Source organism: Harmonia axyridis, chromosome 1 (genome assembly GCF_914767665.1).
Source record: "Harmonia axyridis chromosome 1, icHarAxyr1.1, whole genome shotgun sequence".
In the NCBI taxonomy this organism is placed as follows: domain Eukaryota; kingdom Metazoa; phylum Arthropoda; class Insecta; order Coleoptera; family Coccinellidae; genus Harmonia; species Harmonia axyridis.
Genome location: NC_059501.1, coordinates 31,562,393 through 31,587,676, shown reverse-complemented (window position 1 = coordinate 31,587,676; position 25,284 = coordinate 31,562,393). Strand labels below are relative to the sequence as shown.

At 31.5% G+C, this 25,284-nt stretch overlaps 2 protein-coding genes and 1 non-coding gene across 7 annotated transcripts in view; 1 reads left to right on the top strand and 2 right to left on the bottom strand.

Moving 5' to 3' along the window:
• Positions 1 to 1,955, bottom strand: part of LOC123671252 (peroxisomal leader peptide-processing protease) — a 14,926-nt gene extending 12,971 nt beyond the window's left edge. For 2 of the 4 annotated variants that reach the window (XM_045604993.1, XM_045604997.1), the window contains exons 1-2: positions 1,455 to 1,591; positions 625 to 1,263 (exon numbers count right to left, since the gene is read on the bottom strand). In XM_045604993.1, the coding sequence (XP_045460949.1) occupies positions 625 to 1,263; positions 1,455 to 1,459 (644 nt within the window). In that variant the 5' untranslated portion in view covers positions 1,460 to 1,591. Of the gene's footprint in view, positions 1 to 624; positions 1,264 to 1,454; positions 1,592 to 1,817 lie in introns of those variants that run through there. The other 2 variants (XM_045604996.1, XM_045604995.1) reach the window with 2 other exon arrangements.
• Trnai-aau lies at positions 1,296 to 1,369 on the bottom strand. The gene has a single exon. It is a non-coding gene; the product is annotated as a tRNA-Ile (tRNA).
• Positions 1,572 to 25,284, top strand: LOC123671251 (ATP-binding cassette sub-family A member 2-like). 2 transcript variants are annotated; one of them, XM_045604992.1, is made up of 23 exons: positions 1,572 to 1,788; positions 1,869 to 2,193; positions 2,275 to 2,463; positions 2,521 to 2,777; positions 6,312 to 6,552; positions 7,442 to 7,612; positions 8,895 to 9,091; positions 10,514 to 10,733; positions 10,934 to 11,088; positions 11,149 to 11,304; positions 12,236 to 12,446; positions 12,506 to 12,755; positions 12,817 to 12,869; positions 12,930 to 13,027; positions 14,882 to 15,137; positions 15,210 to 15,506; positions 15,826 to 16,047; positions 17,427 to 17,780; positions 18,747 to 19,180; positions 19,333 to 19,480; positions 19,535 to 19,778; positions 23,447 to 23,795; positions 24,257 to 25,284. In XM_045604992.1, the coding sequence occupies exons 2-23, from the start codon at positions 1,869 to 1,871 to the stop codon at positions 24,527 to 24,529; spliced, it is 5,100 nt and encodes a 1,699-aa protein (XP_045460948.1). In that variant the 5' UTR covers positions 1,572 to 1,788; the 3' UTR covers positions 24,530 to 25,284. The 2 variants fall into 2 exon arrangements, with proteins under 2 accessions (XP_045460948.1, XP_045460947.1); XM_045604991.1 differs by having other exon boundaries at positions 1,592 to 1,788; positions 10,934 to 11,304.

Sequence of the window (25,284 nt, the reverse complement as noted above, 5' to 3'; positions counted from 1 at the left end):
GAAGTAGAAACTTCTGAACACTTGATATGCAAGTGTCCAGAGCTGGCTGGCCTAAGAACCATTCACATGGGCAAGCCGGTCCTGGATACCAGAGAGGTAATGGCCAAGGCCCCTAGGGAGGTTGTCAATTTTATTAACGTCATTGACGACCTCCCTGGGTTTCTATGAATGAGTAGGGTAGTGAACAAAAGATCTGCATGGTCGCAGTTCCCGGAAGGCTCACCGAAGCAAAACGACCCCAGTTCAAATAATAATAATAATAATAGGGGGTGTTCCATTTAAAAAAAAAGACGGTGACGGGTGACGTCATTACTCGAAAGTAATTCACCCTGTATATTAGATTATTATTTTAAAATACGGTAAATTAAAATAAAAAATCGACGTATTTCAGGATTATTTCTTAAAATGGTCTGTTTAGCTAAAAATGAATTTGTTCCATACTTTACGGACACAGTGTATACTCAACTACAACTTTGAGTATAGTTATTCTATACTCAAAGCCACCATACATGGTATAAAGTTGAAAATTGTTCATTTCAATATTTTCGTTATGATATGGAAAAAGCAATAGGTTGGTTTAGAGTTTTCTACCTTCTCAAAGAAACACTTGGTTTTGAAACTTACCTCGAAAGTTCACTAAATACGGGGCTTCCCTCACTACCTGGCGTTAAAGGCATATCACTAAATATAAGGCAGTTATCTCTACCTAAAATATTCGATACAACTCCTTGGCTAAAATGACCCATAAAATCCTTATTTCCGAAAGCTGAACTTAAACATTTCAAGTTTTGCCCTTTATACAACGTTGTTTTAGGCATTTCAGTCAACCAACTTTCAATTTCTGCTTCCAATCTGCTTTGTGAGCCAGCAATTTTCAGGATGATAAATAAGGACATCAGATCAAAATGATTATCTACAGAATCGAATGACCAATATCGGAATACACGCTTTGCAGATTCTTTTATATGGTGTGACTGAAAACATCGTTCGAAATAAGTTGCATACTTTGTGATTGAATTTGTTTTTTCGTTTTTGACATGAGTGTATATTAAAATATCTCGAAGAACATTGATGGAATCTTGTAATAGCTGTCCTGCTCTTTTTGAGTCCAGTTTGTCCAAATCTGAATTTCCAAAAAAATTTGCAACTGCCTTATAAGTTACAATAACATAACAATTATTAACCATAGATCCTGAACAGCTAAATACTGATGTGCCATTGCGATATCTCGATTCCACCAAAACAGAATTAATCATCTGAAAACTTTTAGAAATGTAGTAAGAAAAAAAAAGAGTTGGCCCATGGGGGGATCGAACCCGCGACCTTCGCGTTATTAGCACGACGCTCTAACCAACTGAGCTAATGGGCCAGATAGTAATATGTAACAATTTTCTTTATATAACTGGAACATCAACATAATAAAAATATTTGATATATTTATAAAAACAACTTACTGCATTAGACAATATAGTATTTCAAAAATATCTACCACATAAACTCAAAATAATCAACAATAATTAGATCAATGTCGGTAAAACCGTAATCTTTGACGTACCAACGACGCGTAGTAAATTCCGAAATGAAGTGTCACAATATGCAAACAATAGAAAGTTGAAACTTGCTAACTGATTGATGTTTTTATAAAATAATGATGATTATAACAAGTGGAACTTGGGAATTATGAGTCTTAAATAGTTTTTAGGTATATAGTCGGTTCATCATCAAGTGCTACATGGCTTTACTCTATTAAACAGTTAAAAATCGAATAATATTCAAAGTAGAAACAAGGTATTTCAGAATTTTTCCTCATTATTTACCTCAACTTCCTCTTTCAAGTAGGAATGTTCTGATTGGTATCTTTATTTCAGATGGCCCATTTAAAACAACTTCGACTAGTGTTATGGAAAAACTCTCTTATTAGAAAAAGGCATTGGGTTTTAACTCTCTTCGAGATATTATTGCCTGTTCTTCTGTTCATTCTAGTGTCTTATAGCCGATCAAAGATAAGTGGTATAGCAAAACAAGAAATAACTGAACCAACATATTCACAACCTATTCACTTAAGCGAAAGGGGTGAAATACAATACACAGTCATAGATATCTCTAGTACGTTATTTTTTTATGCACCTTCAAACAATTTCACAGATGAACTGATAAAGAGATTACAAGAAAAATTACAGGTGCATTCAAATGGTATTTAATTTATTTCATTTCTAATCATTTTATCTTTTTCAATGATACCTTACCAATTGATATTCATTTTTCTTCTTATAGAAATATTCAATTTCTCATCCAAAGAACATCTATTGAAGGAATTTTCCAAAGTAAATCAATCACTAGTAGCTATCATTTTCAATTCCAATGATGTTAAAAAACTAGATTATGATATTCGATTTTATAACGAATATATTAGGGGAGAAACTAGTGAATTGTATTTTTCTGATCCTCAATACTCTGATTATGGTAAGAAATAATAAAAACAAACTAAAAATGAGAAATTTTATATGTATTTTCTTATAGATCTAAATAGTTATTTCCAAAGTGGATTCATAACAATACAAACCACCCTAGACCTGGCCTATATTGAAATGATGAATAAAACTAAAGTTCCAGTATATTTAACAATGCAGGAATTTCCTTTTCCTCCACATAAAAATGATGCTGGCCTTACACATATTTTTATGCCTTTTTTATCTCATATCACAATATTCAGCTTTATATTTTTGTGTCCAGCATTAATAATGAGAATTATTGAAGAAAAGTCAACTGGAACTAGGGTATGTACATTTTACAATAAGTAATATTTGATAGAAAGAATAGAATATTCTCAGTTCATCTTCATTTTGTAGTATATATTTCTTCACTGAAGTCTCTATTTTGTTTTGATATGAAATTTTAAGATTTCTTCTTGCATAAACAATGAGTGAAATCATTATTGATTAAAATTAAATATTTGAACTATATGGGATAGCAATGAATCCTTATAAAAGCAATGATAAACTCTCTTCATAAATGTTATAAACAGTAAAATTTATGTTTATTTAACAACCTGATTATGCAAGCAATTAAAAAAGCAAACCAAGTAATCAAGTAAAGAAATCAAACTCATATCATTCCAGAAATGAATGAGCTAAAAGAGAAATGAGGTGGCAGCTATTGCACTCCCTACCAGACAATTCATTTACATTATACGAATGAATGTTCTCTGTAGTAAAATCCTCTTGACTTCCTTGCTGAACGCTCCCAGCACTAACTGCTTCAGTAAATCAGAGAGTTTATTGTAAAGTTTTAGCGTTTTAGCATAGTATAAGGAAAGGATAGTAAGCCAACCGCCGTTTGACGGCAAGGAAATAGTCACCAGGGATCGCTACTGTAGTTGGATTTGGATTTGCGGAAGTAACTCGATAATAGATAGCCCTGAATCATGAGCTATAGATGGCGCAGAAATAATACGATAATTCATTCAGTGGCGTGGTTGAAAAGGGGTCGCATGACATTGCCAACAATTTTGATGTTATTATTAAGTTATCACAAATACACGCCACTGGCGTAAATGCTTATTACAGAGCAGAAAAAATATCAAAATATAGAAATCTTCTGACCACCCTATTTCAAATATTTTAGTTCTTCAAAATAACACCGGTTTTTTCAGAGGGCTCTACTTTACGGACCAATTTTCGACAGTAAAATTCGAGTAAAACGTGAGTACAACTAGATGGCGCTCAACATCAACAAAATTGAAAAAAGCACTACACTGGCTTACTATCCTTTCCTTATACTATGGTTTTAGGTAGATGTAGTTTGTCCCTGCTAAGCTTTCTCAATTTGGGCAGGGGAAAGACTAGTTACACAGTTACCCGAATCAGATTGAATATTTAATGCATAAATATGTGAAGAATTAAGATGAGCGAAAACAAATCTGTCAAGTAGACTTAACACTACGATGGGGCCATTGTCCCTAGTACACCTAAATCACATCCAAATACCTGTATCTGAAACAGATAAATATGTGGACATATATACAGTGTCTGGTGACAAGTGAGTTCCTCAGGTGAATAAAGTCTGTGTAAGTTGAGACATTATATTTAACGTCATCTCAGGACTCTCATTTTTGCGATATAAGGTGTTTTCAAAAATTTGGAGAATTTCCAATCACCATCTATGTCTACAAAAAATTTATCTGGAAGAAACCTCTAGTTCGGTACATAATGACCTTTCTTAATTAGGGGAAGGGAAAATTTGTCTTTTTCACATGTATTATAGTCGTGATAAGCAGGGTTTCTGTCTTGGTTTCTGTTAAATTTGTTCTGCTGCCGGTGAACAAAAGTCAATCACAGATAAGTATGAAAACTGAAGGAATGGTAAGTATTCCTTCTCTTCTAAAGAAAAGCTTTTACTGTATCAACTTCTTCATTTGTTATTCTTTAATTTCTTTATTTATTGAATTCTGTAATACATTTTTTCAATAGCTCTTTCAATAATTTCTAAAGTTACTTTTTTACTTTGACAATTGTATGAATTACATCTACTTTATTTTTTAGAGATCTAATTCTGTTCATGGTCTTATATGTTTTTCTTTGTTTCAGGAAATCAGGAACAGAATGACTGGGTAAGTCTGTCATGAAAATTATTGAATTGTTTTTCAGCATCCTCCAAATACAATAAGATCCAATTCGCAGCTTTCAGATATTCTCTAAATTTGAAGGTATTTTCCTCATTATGTCTTACCTAATGAGAAAGTGGTGCCCTGAATATCTGGGCTCAAAGGTCACAAATATATTTTTGTGATCACATTATATATAATTCCTCGATAGAGATGTTCAAAACAACGGAATCAATTTTTATTTGAAATCCAGTTAAATATCTGAATTGTGGTAGGTACCTAGTATCTGCCAATTATTTTCAGCCTGTCACCTAGAAAATATTTATTTATTTTTATATTTTTTTTATTATATAATATAAATTTCTAATAGACTGAGTATAATAAAATATGTACCCTTTTATCTTTGAATCATGAAAACTTGGAGATATTTATGTGAGGGCCATTATCGAAAGTAATTGCACAAGTGCATCAAAATTACCGATAATTTTGCATGACAGCGTGTTGTCATAAAAACTGCATGAGTTCATTTTCATTTTTGGAGAAAGAGCCCGACACCGAAGGTGGAGGGCTCTTTCTCCAAAAATGAAAATGACCGAATGCAGTTTTTCAAAGGAAACACGCTGGAATGCGAAATTATCCAGTCATTTTGATGCACGAGTGTAATTCGGGGGAATATTTCCCAAATAAACTGGTACATAACTTGTCAAACGGATTTAGAATGGAATTGCCATAGATTCGAACTGTGTAAGATGCATAGAAACTATGCATCTATGAACAGAACAATTATCGCAGTGCAGTTTCGCTTCCTACAATGCAATTATCGCTGTAATTTTCGATAATTGTTCTCCATATACATAGAATTTCTGACAGGAGGGAAATATTCAGAGAAACAACCAACAAATACCACAAAAAACTGAAGGACCAGATAAATATTTTGTTCCATTTTTCACTAGACTAAGTAAACCTCTACTAGCATGATCAATTACTTGAAAGAAGAGATATAGAGAGGACCTGCCGCAGTAAAAAACATCATCACAACACTTGGGAGCTCCAACAATAAAGTCAGCAGTTTTAGACAGGGTTGGTCTTACTCTACTTAGAATTTCGATATCTCGGTGTGATAGTGGGCCGGAAATTTTTCTGAAACTTATTGGATACCAAAATGAATATGTACAATCTTATCTCATCATGTAATGCCATCTGGTGATGTCAATTTGGACCGACTATTTGTGAAAAATAAAATATTCAAAGATAGAAAAAAGAAAACTGAGTTCAGGTCAGCAGATAAATGATAAATAGATGATCCTGATTTTAACTGCTCAAGTTAACACAAAATTCGCTAGGTCAAAACTGGATTTTTTGACGTAGCGTCTGGACTACTAGGATACCCAACACCTATGGTGAGAGGGACCTCTCCTTGTAGGCTCCCAGCTTCCCTGCAAATTGAGTCTCTCTAAACTCATGCATAGGGAAAATAGCCCTCATGGCCTAAGTTCAGCAAAGATTGCTACTGCTGAACAAAAAAAAGTTATAAATTTATTCTTATTGCTTATATTCATTTAAAACAATAAATTCATATTGAAGTTTGATTAATTTGATGAGTAAAGAAAAGAAATAAAATTTTATCTGCAACTCCAAGAATATCACCTGTTTTAATCTTGTTGCCTATTCATCCCGTCATAAGAAACTTTTATTTTAATCGTTTCAGGAATTGATGAAAATGGTTGGCCTGAAATCTTGGATGCTGTGGTTTGGATGGTTCCTTCATGCTTTTCTTCCAAATTTTGTGTCTGTTATATTGATTGTTATCCTGATGAAAGTACCTATGTGGGGAGTTGACACACCTTCAATTGAATACTGCAACACTGCAGTTTTCTTCATATTTCTTTTTCTTTATTTGGTTTCGTCAATTGCATTTTGCTTTGCAATATCATCTTTATTTAATAGACGTAAGTACCTTCACGTTAAATATTAATTATGATTTCAATTAAAATTAAGTATGTTTTTTTTTCAATTATGAAATCATAATGGGTAATCATAATTTTTTTTTAATATTCATTTTAACTCAGTCACAATGATTTGTAAATATTTTGAATGTAAGTAAGTTTATTCAAGCTTTACAATCAATTGCTTGCACACAGTCATGCAAATGATCTTAAATATTCAATTATTAATATAAATTATAACATGCATATATGGCGACCTGGCTGTTATCAAAGCTAAGGATGGATTAACAGAAGAAAAATTTTACTTCATGCAGTTCATTTAGAATTACTACTCATATTTATTATATTTTCTGAACATGATCTAAAACAACTAAAAATAAAGAAGCATACAAGGAAAAAATGTGGAAAGAAATAAACTATACTTAAAGGATTGTAAAATATCTACCTCTACACTATGAACGAGTGAAAAATAACTACAAGTAATTACTAAACTGACAAAATATTGAAAAAAAAATTAGAAGAGCACAGGGGCAGGATTGATTAAACGAAATGAAGAATGAATATAATATATCTATACAACTTATTTGTTTTGGATATTCTGCTTGAATTGTACTTGGTTCTGCCAACACAAAATTCAGCAGGAATACATGCAAAATGCATGCAAAATCTCAACAATTTCGTTTGTTTTCACCAAAATGTTGGGTATATTCTTGAACATCGAACATTTAAAAAGTTTTCCTATACAAGTGTTTTCACAAATAGTTTTTCGATTTCGTGCATGAATACATTTTTTAGATAACTTTTTTAAAATTAGTAGTTTGAAATATCGAAAAATTTAATGAGAAACGTGTGTAAACTGAAATTCACTAGATTTCATCATAATAATTTTCAGCATTCTTTGGAGTTGTGGTTGGCATTGTTTTCTGGATATTAAGTTACATTGTTCCAGAAAATTTGGTGACGAATGTCCAAATATTCAAACTAATAAAACTATTACTAGCCCTTTTCCCAAACATGTGCCTTAGTTATGGTTACAAAACTATGACTATATATGAAGCCAGAGGTAAGTTAATCACTTATTAGTAGTATTATTAGTACTAGGGAATACAAGTAAATATCTTTCATATCTAGTATTGATATAAGTTTTCAAAAATATATACTTTGAATAATTTATTCTATATGCACACATAATACTTGGATATAGTAAATTGTTGAATTTTCTACTTTTAATTATTTATTTATTACATATTAGATATTAGAGATCACTCTCTTCTTCTTTATTTGTATTATTTTCATTTATTTTTACATTAAATCTACAAATCAACTAAGTTGTTCCCGTAGAATATAAGATTTAGTACATTTATTAACAAATTTTAAATAAGTGTCCCACTTTCTCAAAGATATAGTTAGGATACTTGAATAAACAGGAGATCTTCTGCTCAGTTCAGAATTTACTTTCTAAAATTTTTCCCTATTTCTGGTATTATATTGATACAACTCAACAGATTTCTCCAGCAGTAAATCATTTTTGACAAGATTATTATTTATTTTGTATATCAATTTGCACTGGTTGAATAATGGTGCCAATTCATTATCTGATATTAGAGATCGTTCTGGCTATAGTGACCTTATTCACCACTCCCCGGAAAAGCTCAACTGTCGTTGTTGACAACCAAACTCTTGAATTTCTAAGCCATGAAATCCTCCTGTACGAACCCTTTTTTTTCTTGACTTTGAGTATCAGCTGGAGTAGGCCATATCTTGACGCATTCCGCATGGTGTGGCTCAAATACTACAGTTTCCAAGTTCTTGTTCATCAATATTAACTTCTTCTCATTAGTTATGTTTTCTGATTCGAAGCATTTTTCTATAGAACCACATATTGATGGCTTCAACACGAAGTTTTTGTAGATCTGAAGGATTATCTGCGTATCTAATATGATTTTTTTTTTCGTTCACATTGATACCCATCTAAACGTCAAGCAGCGCAGTATTGAATATCTCTTCGGGTAAATATTAAACAGTAACTGGGACAGAATACAGTCCTGACGTATGCCACATTGTATACGAATATTCTCCGATAATTCACGTTTGAGATCACTCTCAGTGACCTTTATTCAGTTTCAACAAATCAATCCTGATTATGTTAAAAGCTTAAGTTTTGAAAAGATTAATTTAGGGTTCATTTTTCTAGCTGAATGAATCATATTCAGAATAATATTATTTGATACATATTTGTGAAAAATGTATCCAATTGTAGATCAAATAATAAAGTTGCGAAAAGATGTCACTATATTTATATGGATATCATCATCCATTCTCAATATGCTGCATAATATTTTTAGAAATTGGAATAAATTGGTGGAACCTATTCGAACCTGGTAGTGAGACATCTGATGAAATTACAATGGGCACTGTTTGGGTAATGTTTATTGTCGACATTATTGTTTATATGCTAATAACATTGTATGTTAGCAATGTCTTCCCTGGTCCTTATGGAATACCTAGATCTTGGAGTTTTCCTCTGGAATATTTAGGAGGGGTGAGTTTTTCATTAAATTACAAAAGTTCGTTTGGTGAAACAACAATAATGAACTAACATTTTTTTTACCTTTGTTTTGGCTATGGTAATATCACTTATATAATTATGCAGTCAGAACCCCATTTTCTCAAACAATGTATTTATTGTTATCTTGTATAAAGAACAAATATAAGTTTATTACTTTTTTTATGATAATGCGGAAATACACCTGCAAATACCCTTTTTAGATAAGAAATATTATAAATACATCTAATGTCCAGTGAGACGCTGATTTGAATTATAGATTTTTAATACTTATTTCTCAATAGAGATTTTTATTTCATTATAGCTAGACAATGTGACTATTATAAAATTCCCAATAAATCGTTTTTTTTTTAACGAGCTTTTCCTTATGAAAAACAAAATTATACAGGTTGTTCCTAAATTGGAGGTAAAAAGGGAAATGATTATCCTTGGATAATATTAAGAAAAAATAAAGTTCTATAAACATTGGCCTTTAAACACTTTGTTGTCGAGATACTGGTGTTTCCTGTATTCCTACTTTTTTTGTGTGATTTTGGATTTTCCTCAGGATTACTAGCGAATTTTTTGAAATTTTTTTCTCAAAATCGGTAGCAGATACGACAAAACTAAAAACCAAAAAATGTAGTACCGAACCAAAGTTTCAAAGGAAACTAACTGTAGATTTGCATTCAAAATTAGCATATCACATGATGAAAAATTGAATTGGAATATCTATGCCAAATTTATGTTGAATATCTTGTGAAGGTATGTGCTATGAGAAAAAACTTGAAACAATCAAACTAATAAGCTGCATCTCAAAAAAAAGCGTTTCTGTGCCCATGTTTATGGGACATTTTTTCTTAAAATGATCTGATATAAAATGATCTGAGGAATTTGTCATTTTCTTTTGTACCTCCAATTTAGGAGCTCAAAAACACAAGATAAATATCAAACTTCATCTTTTCAGTGTAGTTTATTTAGTTCATTAACGCTTTGGTTTCTTTTAAAAAATGTAGATATTTGAATTATATAATTATTTTATAGTCTAAAGAATTCTGAATATTTGGTTCATATTCCTTCATTCATTTGGAATGATTGCTGACTGATCTTTTCATCTCCCATATAACATCTTACATTTAATTCATAAGGTAAATGGAAGAATCATTGATTTTTCAGAATAAACGGAAATATTCAGTACTCAGAAAACGTAATATATTCGCCAAAGACTCTTTTGTCTTACAACCCTTAGTGAGTATGTAGAGAATAGTAAAGAATAGGTTTTTGTTTTTGATAGACAAAATATTCTTGGAATGCTATAAAATATTATTTACTCTTCGTTATTTAAAAAAAATCATAAATTTTTTTGAGAGTTTGGAACTTTTCACAATATTTTTATGCAAATTATATTGTATATTTCAGTTGTTAACTAATAATAAAGTCAACAATGGGGAAGCTACAGAACCATTAGAAGGTTCAGATTCTGCTAGTGATGTTGGAATAGAAATCAAACACTTAAGGAAAACATTTGGTACCACAGTAGCTGTAAATAATTTGTCAATGAATATAAAAAAAAATCAAATAACTGTCCTCCTTGGTCACAATGGAGCTGGAAAAACAACAACTATGTCTATGATTACAGGTATGTTTTTTTTCAAGTAGTAGTAGTAAATGTTTGAAGGGTTATAATAATTTTTTCTTTTGAGTTTTGTGCATGAATAATAGATAAAACTATTATATTTTTTATCAATAATATGTTCTGCTATTTATATTTTATTGAAATTATGAAAGTTTGCTACCTTGGAGTGCCTAATCAATAATTTATGTTTGTATGGATTCTAGGTATGATTAACTACAAAAAAGGCAAAATAAAAGTTTATGATCATGATATGAAAACAGAAGAGGAACAAGTGAGAAAATTAATGGGATTATGTCCACAACATAACCTTTTATTTAATGATTTGACTGTATATGAACATCTCATATTGATTGGAGGAGTAAGTTTACATCGCCATTTCATGGAAAAATTCACTCAAACACTAACAATTATATTTCAGTTGAAAGGGAACTCAATGGAAGATGTGAAAAAGGAAGCAAATGATCTTTTACAGGTTCTAAAACTGGAGAAGAAAAGAGATTTAATGGTATCCTGTTTATCTGGAGGCATGAAGAGAAAGTTATGTTTAGCAATGGCAGTTATAGGTCAGAGTCGGGTAAGTAGATATTCACAAGAATGGTAGTGTCCCAAGCCATTCCTAGGAACCAATCCATGCGTATCTTCACTTTTCAAATCTCCCATTTGATGAATTCTCACCGCTTACATAAGCATGTAAAATTATATACCGAACAAGTAGTTTCCAAACAAGAGCTAATCACATACTAAGATTTACTGAAATGTTGCTACTTCGACGATGGCATTTAGGTATAGGGAACTGAAATTGGACACAATATACATTATTTGAACATGGCGATCGCCACAAATGTAATTTCGTGAAAGCCGTTGTTATTATTCGAACTCAATTAATAGTTATTTATGCAACAAGTACAAAAAGTGAATGTTTATTGCACTCGACGTGAAATTGTCACAGTTGGACAATACGTCGAGTGCAATAAACAATTTTTGCACGAGTTGCATACGACATTTTTTCTACGTTCATGCAAAAAGCAAAAAATGATTTATTGAGGTGCGGCACTAGGTGTAGGAAAATGAAAAGCGCAACTTGAATACTTTATTATTAATATCGATTTGCATTGAAACAGGAACTAATACGTTACAAACAATTTAACTCAAACTTTATTTTTACCCTCAATGTTGAAAGTGAATGAACAATTGGTGCAATTTTCAATATGAATATTTCGTAGTGAAGTACTTTTTAAATCCACTTCTTGATTTGTTACTGCTGTAAACGTACTAGTACTTGGTAACTGTACTTCCTTCAGGCTGAAATATTTGTTTGTCATAATGACAGCACGTTGAAGTAGAATGACAGATGAGTGCAATAAAGAACTTCTTTTTCCACTAAATATAGTTCAATAAAGTTTTGCTTTTTGCATGAATGTAGAAAAAATACTTTTATTATGGTAATTTCTATGATTTCTCTTGAATTTATAAAAACACCAAAAACATAATGTTTCTCCTTATAGGTTCTTGTTTTGGACGAACCAACTGCTGGTATGGACCCTGAATCTCAAAGAGATGTTTGGAATCTTTTATTGCAGTGGAGAGGTGCAAAAACTATTCTGATTTCGACACATTACATGGATGAAGCTGATGCCTTGGCAGACTATATTGCAATTATGGCTAATGGAGAGAAACAATGTTTTGGAACACCTATGGAATTGAAAGATAAATTCAGTAAGGCATTGAAATTAATTTTCTAGTCAGACCAAACTCTAGACAGACTTCGTTTTCAGAAACTGGATATCATTTGTCCTTAATGCTACTAAACACAGAAAATTTGGAAGAAATAAGCAGTACTATTCATGATATTATTCCAAAAGCTAAACTGAAAGAACAGCATGGAAACAATGTGGTATATATATTACCTATTGAGGAAAAATATAATTTTTCGAAACTTTTGAGCGTTTTAGAGATGAGAAAAAAAGAATTCAAAATCAATAATATTTCAATAAATATAACAACACTTGAAGATGTTTTCCTCAGGTAATTTATTGTCATATTAATCTTGACATGTTTTCTGACTATGTATTCATTCAACTTTCAGCTCAAGAAAAGAAATAGACCCTTCTTTAAATAGTGACGAATTCGTAAAAGATGGTAAATAGTAATGATGTTATTCAGAATGTTATATGAGAATTAATTTTCTTAACTTTGCAGATCTGGAATTGCCAATTTTCGAACCTAGTACATTTTTACCATTATTACTCAAACGAGTTTATTTCCTATATGAAAAGCCGTTGTCTTACATCATTCCAGTGAGTACCTTTTTTCTATGTTATTCAGCATTCTGTTCATCTTTATGGCGTACATTTCAAAATTTGCGAATCCATAGAAAAAATTACTCCACAAAATAGATTTATACATCAGATGATGTAGAATCGAAAAATCAAATAATGAAATCAACTGCGGAATTGATGAACCGCAAATCGTTCATATTTCAAATTATGATGCTAGTTTTTCGAACCACCATGTGGTAACATTCAAGGACAAAACAGAGCTACTCCATCAACACACGTTCAAGAAGATATAGGGTATGGTCCGTATATCGCCGAGAATTTGAGAGCGGTTACAAGTGGTTTTCAATGTGTTAGCTAAACTGCTTCGTATTTACGGACCGCTTGACACTTGTCAATGGTCGACTAATTTATTGACAGAATTTTGGAGGTTACAAATGGTTTAATTTGTAAATAACTAATAGTTCTTAATGGTTCTGAAGGGTAATTGTTTCATAATTAAAATAATAAAGTTTTTGAGTGTTAGATGTCATGGAAAATATTCATAAACAATAATCTGAAAATTAAAATGACAACTGCCAACCGGAGTGGGCGTGATTACTGAACCTAACCAGAATAAAAGTATGGTTGCTCTGGTAACAGATAACCCACCGAAGTTTGAGGAAATAGTCACCGGTTTTTGAGGAATTTGACATATACGGACCACCAACTTACTAACCATAGTAACCAAAGTGATATACGGACCATACCCATGTCGTAAGTTATCCGATGGCGGATTTGCAGTTTGGTTTCCTTCTTCGTAGGAATCTCATGACGAACTGACAACACCGAACAGTCGAATATGGAAATACTTTCGACTTACGACGATTCAATGTTACTTTTCCTAGACAATTGAGAAAATTTAGATGTTGTCCTGCAAATGAATTCGCATGGTTCCCTAAAAATGTGGGAGAGAAAATTCTGGAGCTCGAACACGCAACTTGTCTGACGTCTAATCTTCCTTATTTACAAACACGTAATAAACGAGATTTGATAAGGTTTGAGTTGGACAATATTATTCTGTCTTATCGACGGGACATATTATGTAATGGTGATATTCATGTTGGTAAAAACAAGATGAGAACAGTGTGGCGGATTATCAATTTTGCTCGATATTAATGTGTTTTCCGAGATGGTCTTATATTGTACTTGGGAAATATCGTATGCTAAATTATTGTGTGACTTCTTTGGTGTCGACATTTCAGTTCGGCTGCTCATAAGTTATTACTGGTCGTTTTACCTCGGCTTCTCTGACAACTGAATGCTCCACCAGGTCCAAGAATATTTCATATTCCATGTTTTTACATCCTGTCACTAATGTATATTACCATTTTGGTTTCTTGCATTTTTCGATCCGAAGATCTTTTGTATCCTTTCTCATAGAATGTGTATAAATTCCAAATTGGAACTCTCGTCAAAAAATGTTATTTCCATATTTGTTATAAAATAGCAAATAGAAAACAAGCCCTGATTCTAATAAATGTGTGAAATATGTTGTATTCTTTTTGAAGTTGATGAGCCTGGTCAGATGTTTAATTTCATTAATTATTTTTAGAAAGAAACTTTTTTGCAATAGGTGTTTACATTGAAAAAACAGGAAGAACTTTTCAAAAAAGAATTAACGAACATCCAACAAGTTCCATCAACAGCAAGAATAATTCAACATAATTTAATCATTTATTTGAACCCATGATATCTTCCTTAGCATGGGATGAAAAAAAATTATGAAAACAATATTATTGAGTAAAAAACAATTCAACGAATTCCTCATGTTTTAAAACATTTTTTCAGCCTACAAATCTATACTGAATAATTGATTAAATGGAAATGTTACAGATTATTTTCACTCTAATTCTCACTATATTGACGATATATCTGGGGCAAACATCTAATGATTATTCCAAAGAAGATAAACTGAATATCCACATGGATCTTGAGTTATATGGAAGAACTGAGGTATATTATTCAGTTAAGTCTGAGCTTGATTTCAATCCACTTCTTCTTCCAACTGTTGAAAAAATAAAAAACTTTTATCAAAGAGAGACGGAATCTCAGAAGAGTTATGCCATTCAGGCAAATAGCACATCTGATGGTAATTATTACAAACCAATTCAATTCAAATTAAAAATCCAATAGTCATAATTAATGGTTTGTGTATTTGCAGGTATCTTGAAAAGAGGCATCCAGAACCTTCTATTTTATAAGAATCACATGGTAGCAGCGGCTGAATTCAATGTTTCCAATGACATTATAAGAATTAACGCAATGTATTCTCACTTTGCAATTCATGGTCCCCCTATTAGTTTGAATCTTGTGATGAATTCAATAGCTAAAGCTGCACTTGGTGATGAATATTCAATAAGGACTTCTAATGAACCTTTTAACAAAGAGAAGAAAATTGAACCCGCTGAGGAATCAGAAGTGCAAGTTGGATTGCTGTGGCTTATATTGTTTCCTTTAGGTAAATATAAAATTATAATATCAGCTTCAAGTACTTTCATCATAATAGTATATTAATATGGAAATTATAAATTATATGGTTTTTTCGAAATATAATTAGATATTTCATAAAAAAAAATTGAATGTTTAAATTTGGAGCAGGTTGAAGGTCTTCAGTTGATGGCCTTTAGACTCTATCAATAAAAAACAGTTATTATAATAATATATCTTAAAGTAAAGCAATAATAACATTTCCAATTATGTCAAGGCAACTGTTTTACCCAAGTGAAAATATATTTCAATAAATTATTGTTCCTATAAGAGATTCATTATTTTTTCAGGTTTAGCCTTCCTAATGGCATGTTTCATAGTTTTTCCTCAAATGGAATTATCAACAGGATTTATTCAACTACAAATTATGTGTGGGGCTTCTTCCTTCAAGTACTGGCTTAGTAATTTCTTATTTGATTTTGCATTGTTCATCGCCTCTAGTGTTTCAATAGTTTCCATAACTTGGGCATTTGCAACCATTTTTGAATGGAAAGATTTCATGGATGCTATGGGTAAGTGAATTTATCTAATCCTGCAATTTGTTATAAAATAGAAAGATACACTCAAATTTTCTCCATCAAGAAAACAATAGCGCATTTATAAGATACAGTTATTTCTATAAAGTTAGATGTCTTAAATTTATGAATTTATTAAGTGACACAGGTGTTGGGTATTGAACAATATTGAGACAAACTGAACTGATTTGAATTATTGATAAGAAACATAAACACTATAAAATGTGCAAATTCAACATACCCTGCAGTAAAAAATGTAATGAATCAATGAAATATAAAATTTATATTATTCATCTAAATTTAGTGTGTCATCATCACAATAGAACCCTACAATACACTTATGCCAACATTTAGAAAAAGGAGGAATGATATTTATTACACTTTAGGTCTTAAATTTGAAGATGAGATGTTGCAACTTTTCACAAGACGAGTATCACCTCTGATATTTCAAATAGAACATCTCTTGACAAGTCGTACCTGTGGTCGTATCTAAGAAACGTATAGGTTCTTTTCTCGATTCATTATTCTGAAAAGTCATGTGACACTACATCCATGTATAATAGTTTATTATTTTTTATAACTCGTTTGTTGACAAAAGCACATAAGTCGCCATATTTTATGTCCCTTTACTTCAATTAATCAGCACACTACAGCATAACTTGGCTTATATTAATTTTATAGGAACATACCAAACAAAGCGAGTATAGTTACAGTTTTTGACTTATGTGTTTGGTCTTCCTGCCTTAGATTTGATATCTCGAAAATCGATGAAGTTAGATATGTATATGGAATTAGATATAATCAGAATCCGGCGGAGTAATGGAAAATACAAAAATATTTTATTTTGAATTTGAAAAATCAGAGGTGTTAAACATAAATGCAGATTCAGCTATCGACTGAAAATGGCTACCCCAAAGTAATTTAAAGTCTATATTGGAAGGGGGATGTTCAATATGATTCTTTGAAGTTTCTGATGAGAAATTCGTTATTGTGAAGCAATATCCAACAATTTTCTCTCCATGAATCTGTACAAAGTTTTAATTCTTCGATCAGATAATAAATTTGTTATGTTGAAAGTATTTTTTTTTCAAATAGATCATTGCTGTTTGGTTATAGATGAGGTGACTAGTTTAATGCTGGGAATGAATCTTCAACTTCAAACAATGGTTTAAAGGGAATCCAAAATTCATCATATAAATACAAAACACTTTAGTTTTTTTATAGTAATTGGATATCTGTGTAAAATGACATAACATTCATATCATAACTTGATTTCAGTTCAGTCTCTTTTTACCATCAATAAGATTCTTTAGCTCATTTTCATAAAAAATCATCAATAAAAAAATAACTTATTTTTAATAAAATCAAATTTTTAGGTCCTTTATCTGTTATTATGGTGTTCTATGGATTAGCGTCAATACCATTTGCCTATCTCTTCACCAGATTCAAGACAGCGTCCAGTGGTTATGCAGTTCTTCTTATAATATCGTTACTCTCTGGGGTAATACTAACCATTATTGTTAATGCCTTAGAACAGTCCATGGATGATTACTATACAGATATAGGTTATGTATTACACATTATTTTTTTGACGCTGTTTCCACACTATGGAGTATCATATGTCTCGATCAAGTTTGCCAGGAAAACAGTGCAGAATTATAATTGGTATACAATGTCTTCACAGAAAAGAAGAGCTATCTGTCGATTTCATGAAAACCCTTGTTGTTTTGGTAAGTAATTTTCGAAATCGAAAATTTGATGACAATAAAATGTTGGTGCTACAAAATAATTATACACACTGGTAAAATTAGAGGAACAGACAAAATTTCACCCAAGTTTTTAGTTAATTTTCTCTTGAACCCTTTGACTGATTTGAACAATTAATATTTTGAATTGTAGCTTGATTGCTTTCTTTTTTAATCATTTCAAATGTTTAAATGCCTTTGTCAGTTACTTTTCATAGGAGTGAACAAAAAGAAAAGTAAGGTTATATTCAGAATACCCTGTGGAGTGTATTGTTGACATAAGAAAATGTATCTCAATTTTGAGGGAAATCGGAGCATTTTGAGTGATTTCAGTACAATGAAAAAAAATGTTCATTGTTTAAAGAATGACAATAATCAACTTAATTTCTTAAATATTCATTAGATAAAAGAATTTGTTCATTATATCTATAAAGTCGTACATCAACTACTTCAGACAATTTTGATGAGAAATAATATATTATTGATACAAAATACAACCAATCGAATAATGAACATATCATTGGCTTAAAGGAAGTTGTTCCTCGATTAATTACATTAATGTTTCAGTTCATCGGTTGAAGTATGATATCTGAATTCATCAATACAATGTCCATTTTCATGGAATTTTTTTACACTTATGGTTGAAGTGCTTTGTCATTCAAAATATTAATTCCTGGTTCATCAACGGTAAATATGAAGTACTGTAATTTCTCTCAAAATTAAAAAAATAATTGCTAAAATCAGTCGAAGGGTTCAAGAGAAAATGAACTACTAATTTTGCCAGTGTGTATATTTTCATAATTTTACCAAATATTTGGGCATAATGTTTTATAATATTAGAATTAAAATTTCAACATAAAAATCTGGTAATGATCCATCCAGCCTACAATCCCAATGTCTTATGGAACAATTCAAAAAAATCGATATCTTTTATATTCTTACACCTTTTAGGGGACACTACTCCTGGATGTCTTATCCATAAGGACTATTTCCAAAATGAAGAACTGGGTATTTGGAAAGATTTATGGAAGATGATATTTCCATTTTTTATTTATTTTACTGTGAATGTTCTACTGAATTCAGATTGTTTCAAAATAGTTACAGAAGAAATAAATAAACTGATCTATAACAGAACATCAAGTGAAGAATCGCTCGGTAAAAAAGACGTTCTGTACAGTCATAATTTGACAAAGTATATTGGTGGAGAGAAAGTTGTCAAAGGTGTACGCTTTGAAGTAGACCGTGGTAAATGTTACGGATTGTTGGGTGTAAATGGAGCCGGTAAAACAACCACTTTTAGGATGCTAACAAAGGAAATAGTGAAATCCGATGGAAAGTCCGCTGTTTTCAAAAATGAAGGGAATGTAGAGGATGAATCACAAACTGTAAATATAAACTCTATTGTTTTGCAAAATCTGTATTGAAATCAAGCCATTTTCCAAGAAGTATTACCTAGTTGATGTATTTACTTTGTTTTTTTTTTAATTTATGATAAATACCCTAAGATTATTTATAATATCAGTATGAAATTTTTCAGTACCTTCAACAGATTGGATATTGCCCCCAAAACAACTGTTTGAATTTTGCTCTAACTGCAAGGCAACTACTGAAAATTTTTGCCTACTTTAGAGGATATCATTTCAAAGACCTGGATTATGTCGCTAACCATTTCTTAAAAATGATGCGTAAGTTCCTCATTAAATAAGATTTTTCTTTGTATTTCATTCTATAAATTTCAGAGTTGGAAGGTCTTGCGGATAAGCCATGTGGCGTCTACAGCGGTGGCAATAAGAGAAAATTGTGTTTAGCTTTAGCTCTCATGGGTTATCCTCCAAATATATTTCTGGATGAGCCAACTAATGGAGTTGATCCAGTTAGCAGGAGAATTTTTTGGAGTATTATTAAAGAGATGCAGGTCCAAAAGAAACTTACTTTCCTTTTGACTTCACACAGTATGCAAGAATGTGAAGCATTATGCTCAAAGTAAGTTCAAAATTTGAAGTGATTGAAAATAAGTTTAATATGCAAATTGATATTTCAGTTCAATTTCCTTCGAGGTTACAGTACACACCACCCTTGAAACAGTAATATTGATCTAATATTTCTATTATAAAACTATCGATACTAGCGTTCCTTCGAACTAATCAGAGTGATCTGATATTACTTCAACTCATTCAATCAAAACTAAAAGTCTTTAAAAAACAATACTAACATTGGAAATTAACCAGTAAACATTTTTCATACATTCTGATGCCTGGTTCTGTATGTAGCGCGATTCGAGTGTAGATTCGGCATTTTATGAAGAAATAATAAATCTTAGTCTTGAGACAGTCTTCATGCTCAACACCTCAGAGCTCAACACTTGTAAATTGATAAAGTTGTTTTTTTACTCTTTTCACGAAGGAATAAAGGTGAAAATATCGCGCTCAAATTCATATAGCGCGTCGGATTTCGAGACATTTTTTTCGAAAAGAATGTCCGATTTGGCTGAAAAATCATCCCAAAAAAACTCGGAAAATTCATCAGACGAGAATACATCATTCAACAAGCCGACAAACAGAAAGCGGAAGAAAAAAACATATTCAGTTATAAAAGGCGTTAAAAAATCTATAAAAGATGAAGACATCAGTGAACACTTGAATGGATTGGACCTCAAGCATAGATTCTGTAGAAGAATAATCTCCAAAGCTTACAACACACCCACAACATATGTAGGAATAATTACAGATGGAGCTACAACTAGTGGGAGACTAGAGGGAATGTTCTTTAAAAACAGACATCACCTTGTGTACCCAAGTGTACCATGCAGTAAATGTTATCAATTCGATCATCTATCAAAAATTGCTTACCACAATTAAAATGTAGCAAATGTCAGGGTACACATAGAACTGCCAATTGCAAAACAAATCTCCCACCAAAATGTAGTGCATGTGGAGCTGAAGATCGCCTTGCCTGGTAAGTCAAGTGCCTGAAGCACCCGAAAAAGCCCATAGAAGGCATACCAAATGTCAACATAAAACCTCTCAACTGGAAGTCAAGAGAAGTAGAAGATCTTCACAAAAAAGGCAGTAGAAATCATGCACCGATTACTATACATGGTGACATAGTAAACAAATATACCAGAAAACTGAATAAACCCAAAAATACGAACCGGGAAGAACTATTGAACAAATTGAAAAAAAAATTCATTGCCCAATATAAAATAGATACATCAGCTGTCTTTTCTGGCAATAGGATCTATATACTCATGTTTGATATGAAAGAACCCAATGAACCATCACCAACCGAACCCATAGACAACAATATAAATTGGCAAGTTCAACTCTAACGTTAAAATCCTTAACAACAACAACAGCTACATATCCAAGAAATATCTGATTAACAACTTCATAGAAAAGAACGATATAATGTGTTCAATGTTTGTAGAAGCTAAAATAAGGAAAGAACATGATATAACATATAGAGATTGGGATACACTTCATATATACTCATAGTATAGGCCATGAAGTCAATAACACAAGGGGTAGTAGTATAGTGCAGTGCCATCCCACCTTAAAAATGGGTAAGAACAACTCTTCTACTTCGAAGAACAACTTCAATGAAATGTATGCGAATTGTAGAGGGTCGGTGATAAAAAGCCTGAAGGTAGCTGAAACAACATACCTCAGAACAATAATTAAATTAAGGACCCAAATAACCCGCTAAATAACACTTCAAATCATTTGCTATACCAGAAAACAAGGATTGAACCCATCAGGGAGCGATTAAATATTGAACAAGAAATTTATGAATAGGCTAGAAGAATAAAAATCCATAAGTGAGCTCATGCTCAACGATCTAATAGAATACCCTTGCAGAAAATTCCCAACATGCACTTTACTACAAAAACTAAGAACTTCCTAAATATTGTCATTGTTAACTTTTTTCTTCCCTTCTCTTTCTACTTATATTGTAAATACATTTAAAAATACTGTAACTTTAATATTATCCGCTGAAGTACTTAGGTCGATGGCCATTTTATCATATCAGTAAAGAACAGTTTATCTATCTAATAAATCTAAGTAAAATTGGCAGTCTTCTGAAATTTTTTGTTGAAATATTTTATAAGGATATTCTGTAAAATTTGTCATCCTTTTCACTTCCGAACTCGTTGTTCTGTTCCTCCATATAATGCTAGTTAAGAGGCTGTGTTTGTATCACTGGAGCTATGAGAATGTGCCAACTAGGGCATTGGAGATCATTACAGACCTTACACCCCTTCATTTTGTGATCAATAGAGTAATCCATGAGACCATCATAAGACTATCCAGGAAGAGAACCGGCAATGAGGAAATTAGGAATTAGAAAACCTGATCGTCCCTGACAAATTATATACCATCAGCGAACCTTCTCAGCGATGAGATGATTAGCATTGAGAAAATCTTCACTACGATACTAATTACTTAGAACTAAATAGTAAACTAAGTAGAAAAAAAGATTGGGAAAGGGAGTACACAAGAATAGCATTAAATGGTACACAGATGGTTATAAAATCACGACGGGGACTGGTGCTGGAGTATAAGATTGGCGTCAAATATTCACTATCTTTAATCCGCTGTCTAAGAGATACTCGCAATAGAAAGATGTGTGGAAATTAACCTAGTAAGAAATTATCAGAAATGTGATATATACATTTTGACAGTCAGGCTGCAATCAAAGCACTGAGCTCACATATCATCAATTCTAGGATGGTATTGGAGTGCCAAAGAAAACTCAACGATATAGGCAAAAATAACAAGGTCTTTTTGTCTGGGTTTCCAGTCAATTAGGAAATAAAGAGGTCAACACACTAGCCAGAAAAGAACCACAAACTCCTTTCATTAGTCCAGAACCTTTCTGTGGTATAGGCAAAAGCACTAGAACGAGTTTCAGGTGTAGGAAAAAACCGAAAGAGAAACACTCTGCTAGAATCTTCCTTGGTCAGATATTTCCAAAAAGTTTCTTTTACACTGCGATATCCAACAAATCTGGATCTCAGCAAGAATATACTACACTTCCTCACTGGATTCCTTACGGGGCATTGTCGCCTTTGGAAACACCTCATGAGAATGGGATCAGCAGAAAATGACAAGTGGAGAGGAGGAAGAAACTCCAGATCACTCTGGTGAAGGAATGCCTCGCCATCACTAACCAACGCAAATCAATTTAATATCATCATTATTTTATTCAATTATATAAATCCAAAATGTGATACAAGTAATAATATAATAAATAATTTATTTTCGCGATACAAGTAATTCTTTTTTTTATTTCATCAGTTCATCAGTTCAGAAATGTAGCCTGATGAAGCCACAGTGTGGCGAAACAATTGTTGCTAACAATTAAATAACATAGTGGAAATTACTTCGTTTTATTTTATTTATTATTTTACAAGTAATTCTACATTGAGTAACAGTATGCTAGATAGTTTCTCATATTCATACCTTTTTTGATTCTTTAGGATACTTTATTTCTAATGAAAACGAAGTAATCATATAATAACAATCGCTTATCTATTTTCAATAGTTCCCACTAATATAATAATTTTAGTTAAACTGTATGGTAGAGATCCTCTATAGACACTGATTAATGATAATGATGGTATTTATAAAGGATTCAATAAATATTTTTAGGTTAGGGATTATGAAAGATGGTCAACTTGAATGCAATGATACCATTCCACAATTGAAAGAAAAATACCACACTGGATTTACAGTGAAGTTGAAATTGAAGCAGAAGAATTTAAAACAACATAAAAATTGTATGGATAGCCTAGTAATTCAATCTGAAAAAAGAGAACGTAGATCATCTAGAGAAGATTTCCCAGATTCTTTTATTATGCAAGTGATCGATAATTCAAAAGCCAAAGAAGAAAATTTGGAAGATCAAGAAAATTCTAATGAGGATTCAAATGATTCTCTAAGTTACGTAAAACGTATATTGGAAAATGAATATGATGGAGTACTCAAAGATGAACATCCTGTAAGTTCATTTCTGAAAACAAGTTTTATAATTTCTGTTTTTACTACCAAAAATATGTTAATAATTTAGGTATTACATTATTCATTTATTTATTTATTTTTTATTTGTGATATTTTCTGATTTTGTATTACAGCATGTTTAAATCCATTGTTCGCAGTTATTATTTTTATAGTTTCTATTCCATCTGTAGTATGTTTTATAGCCTTTTTCTGATTTCTTATCGGTTTTTTTGCACAAGAGCCTTTATAAATACACCATTTGTAGAATCTTCAGTGTCTGATCATGAACTTAAAATAAGTTTGTAACTGCACGGTTACACAATATAATCCCCAAATTGTTGACACCATATTTTTTGTAGTAAAAACATGGAAATTATAAAGGTTATTTATATCATTTAATCATGATCAACTACCAATTAGTACTGGCTAAAGTAATTCAATATTTTCCAATATTATTTGTAGGGTTTACTACATTACCATGTCAAACCTATGCAGTCCTCAAAGAAAACAATGAGTAAACTATTTGAAGACATGGAAAATCTCAAAAATGAATGCAGTTTAATTGAGGACTACATTGTTACTGAGACAACTGTAGAAGATGTGTTCTTAACAGTGGCCAAAACAGATTCAAGTAATAATTCCTCAAATCAAACCTCAGAAAGGAGTTCGAAATCTTCCTCTAAAAAGAATTCAAAAAGTTCTTCAGAATCAAGTTCAAAAAGCTATATGGTTTGATGGCCTGAAAAACTGATCTTATATTCTTAAGTTTTGTTCATATTTGTAAATATAAATGGGGAAAATGTGAAAGAATCATTTTATGAACAATATATATTTCAATTTAAATTGAAATAAAATAAATTATTTCACATTTGACAATGTGATTATTACTACATATTCAAAGAAATGAGTTCATTCATTTTGGGCAGTTATAAAAAACTAGTACTGAATAGACCAAAGAAATCCTTTTTGAATTGAACTATACTTCATAGGTTGAGAAATGATTCTTTGTAAATATGAAAGGAAATATATATTTCAGGTTACTTGTCATAATCACAAGTAGGTGCATCAGAAAGTCTGATGCAAATACATTTTATATTTAATACCAGCTAAGTAGACTGAGTAGTTCAGTAACTATCTCCAGTGATCCCAACCCTGGATGAAAAAAGGGTTGGCTGGACCTGTAAAATACATAAATATCTGCAATCAAGCATTGATAGACTACCAAAAGGATCTGGTAATGGAAGTTTTAGGAAGAAGAAGAAACAGAAAAATACGATGGAGTGCAATGTAATAGACGGACAAGTGGTATGTGAACATACCACTTATAAAAATCATATGTAAGTGTCTGTCATTATCATATAATAGACACGACTTAAAGTTGTCAATAAATATATTATTATAGGTTCATTTATTTCATTCAAATATTTTATTTATATGTAATAAAGAGATGTAATAAGGAATAAAATATGAATCATGTTCAAAGAACAAAA

Excerpts from the sequence above, each read along its gene's own strand:
- LOC123671251 (XM_045604991.1), top strand. The coding sequence starts at position 1,869 with ATGGCCCATTTAAAACAACTTCGACTAGTGTTATGGAAAAACTCTCTT. Across the intron at positions 2,464-2,520 it reads TCCTCAATACTCTGATTATG|ATCTAAATAGTTATTTCCAA; the intron begins GTAAGAAATAAT and ends ATTTTCTTATAG. Across the intron at positions 12,447-12,505 it reads GGAATTGAAAGATAAATTCA|AAACTGGATATCATTTGTCC; the intron begins GTAAGGCATTGA and ends CTTCGTTTTCAG.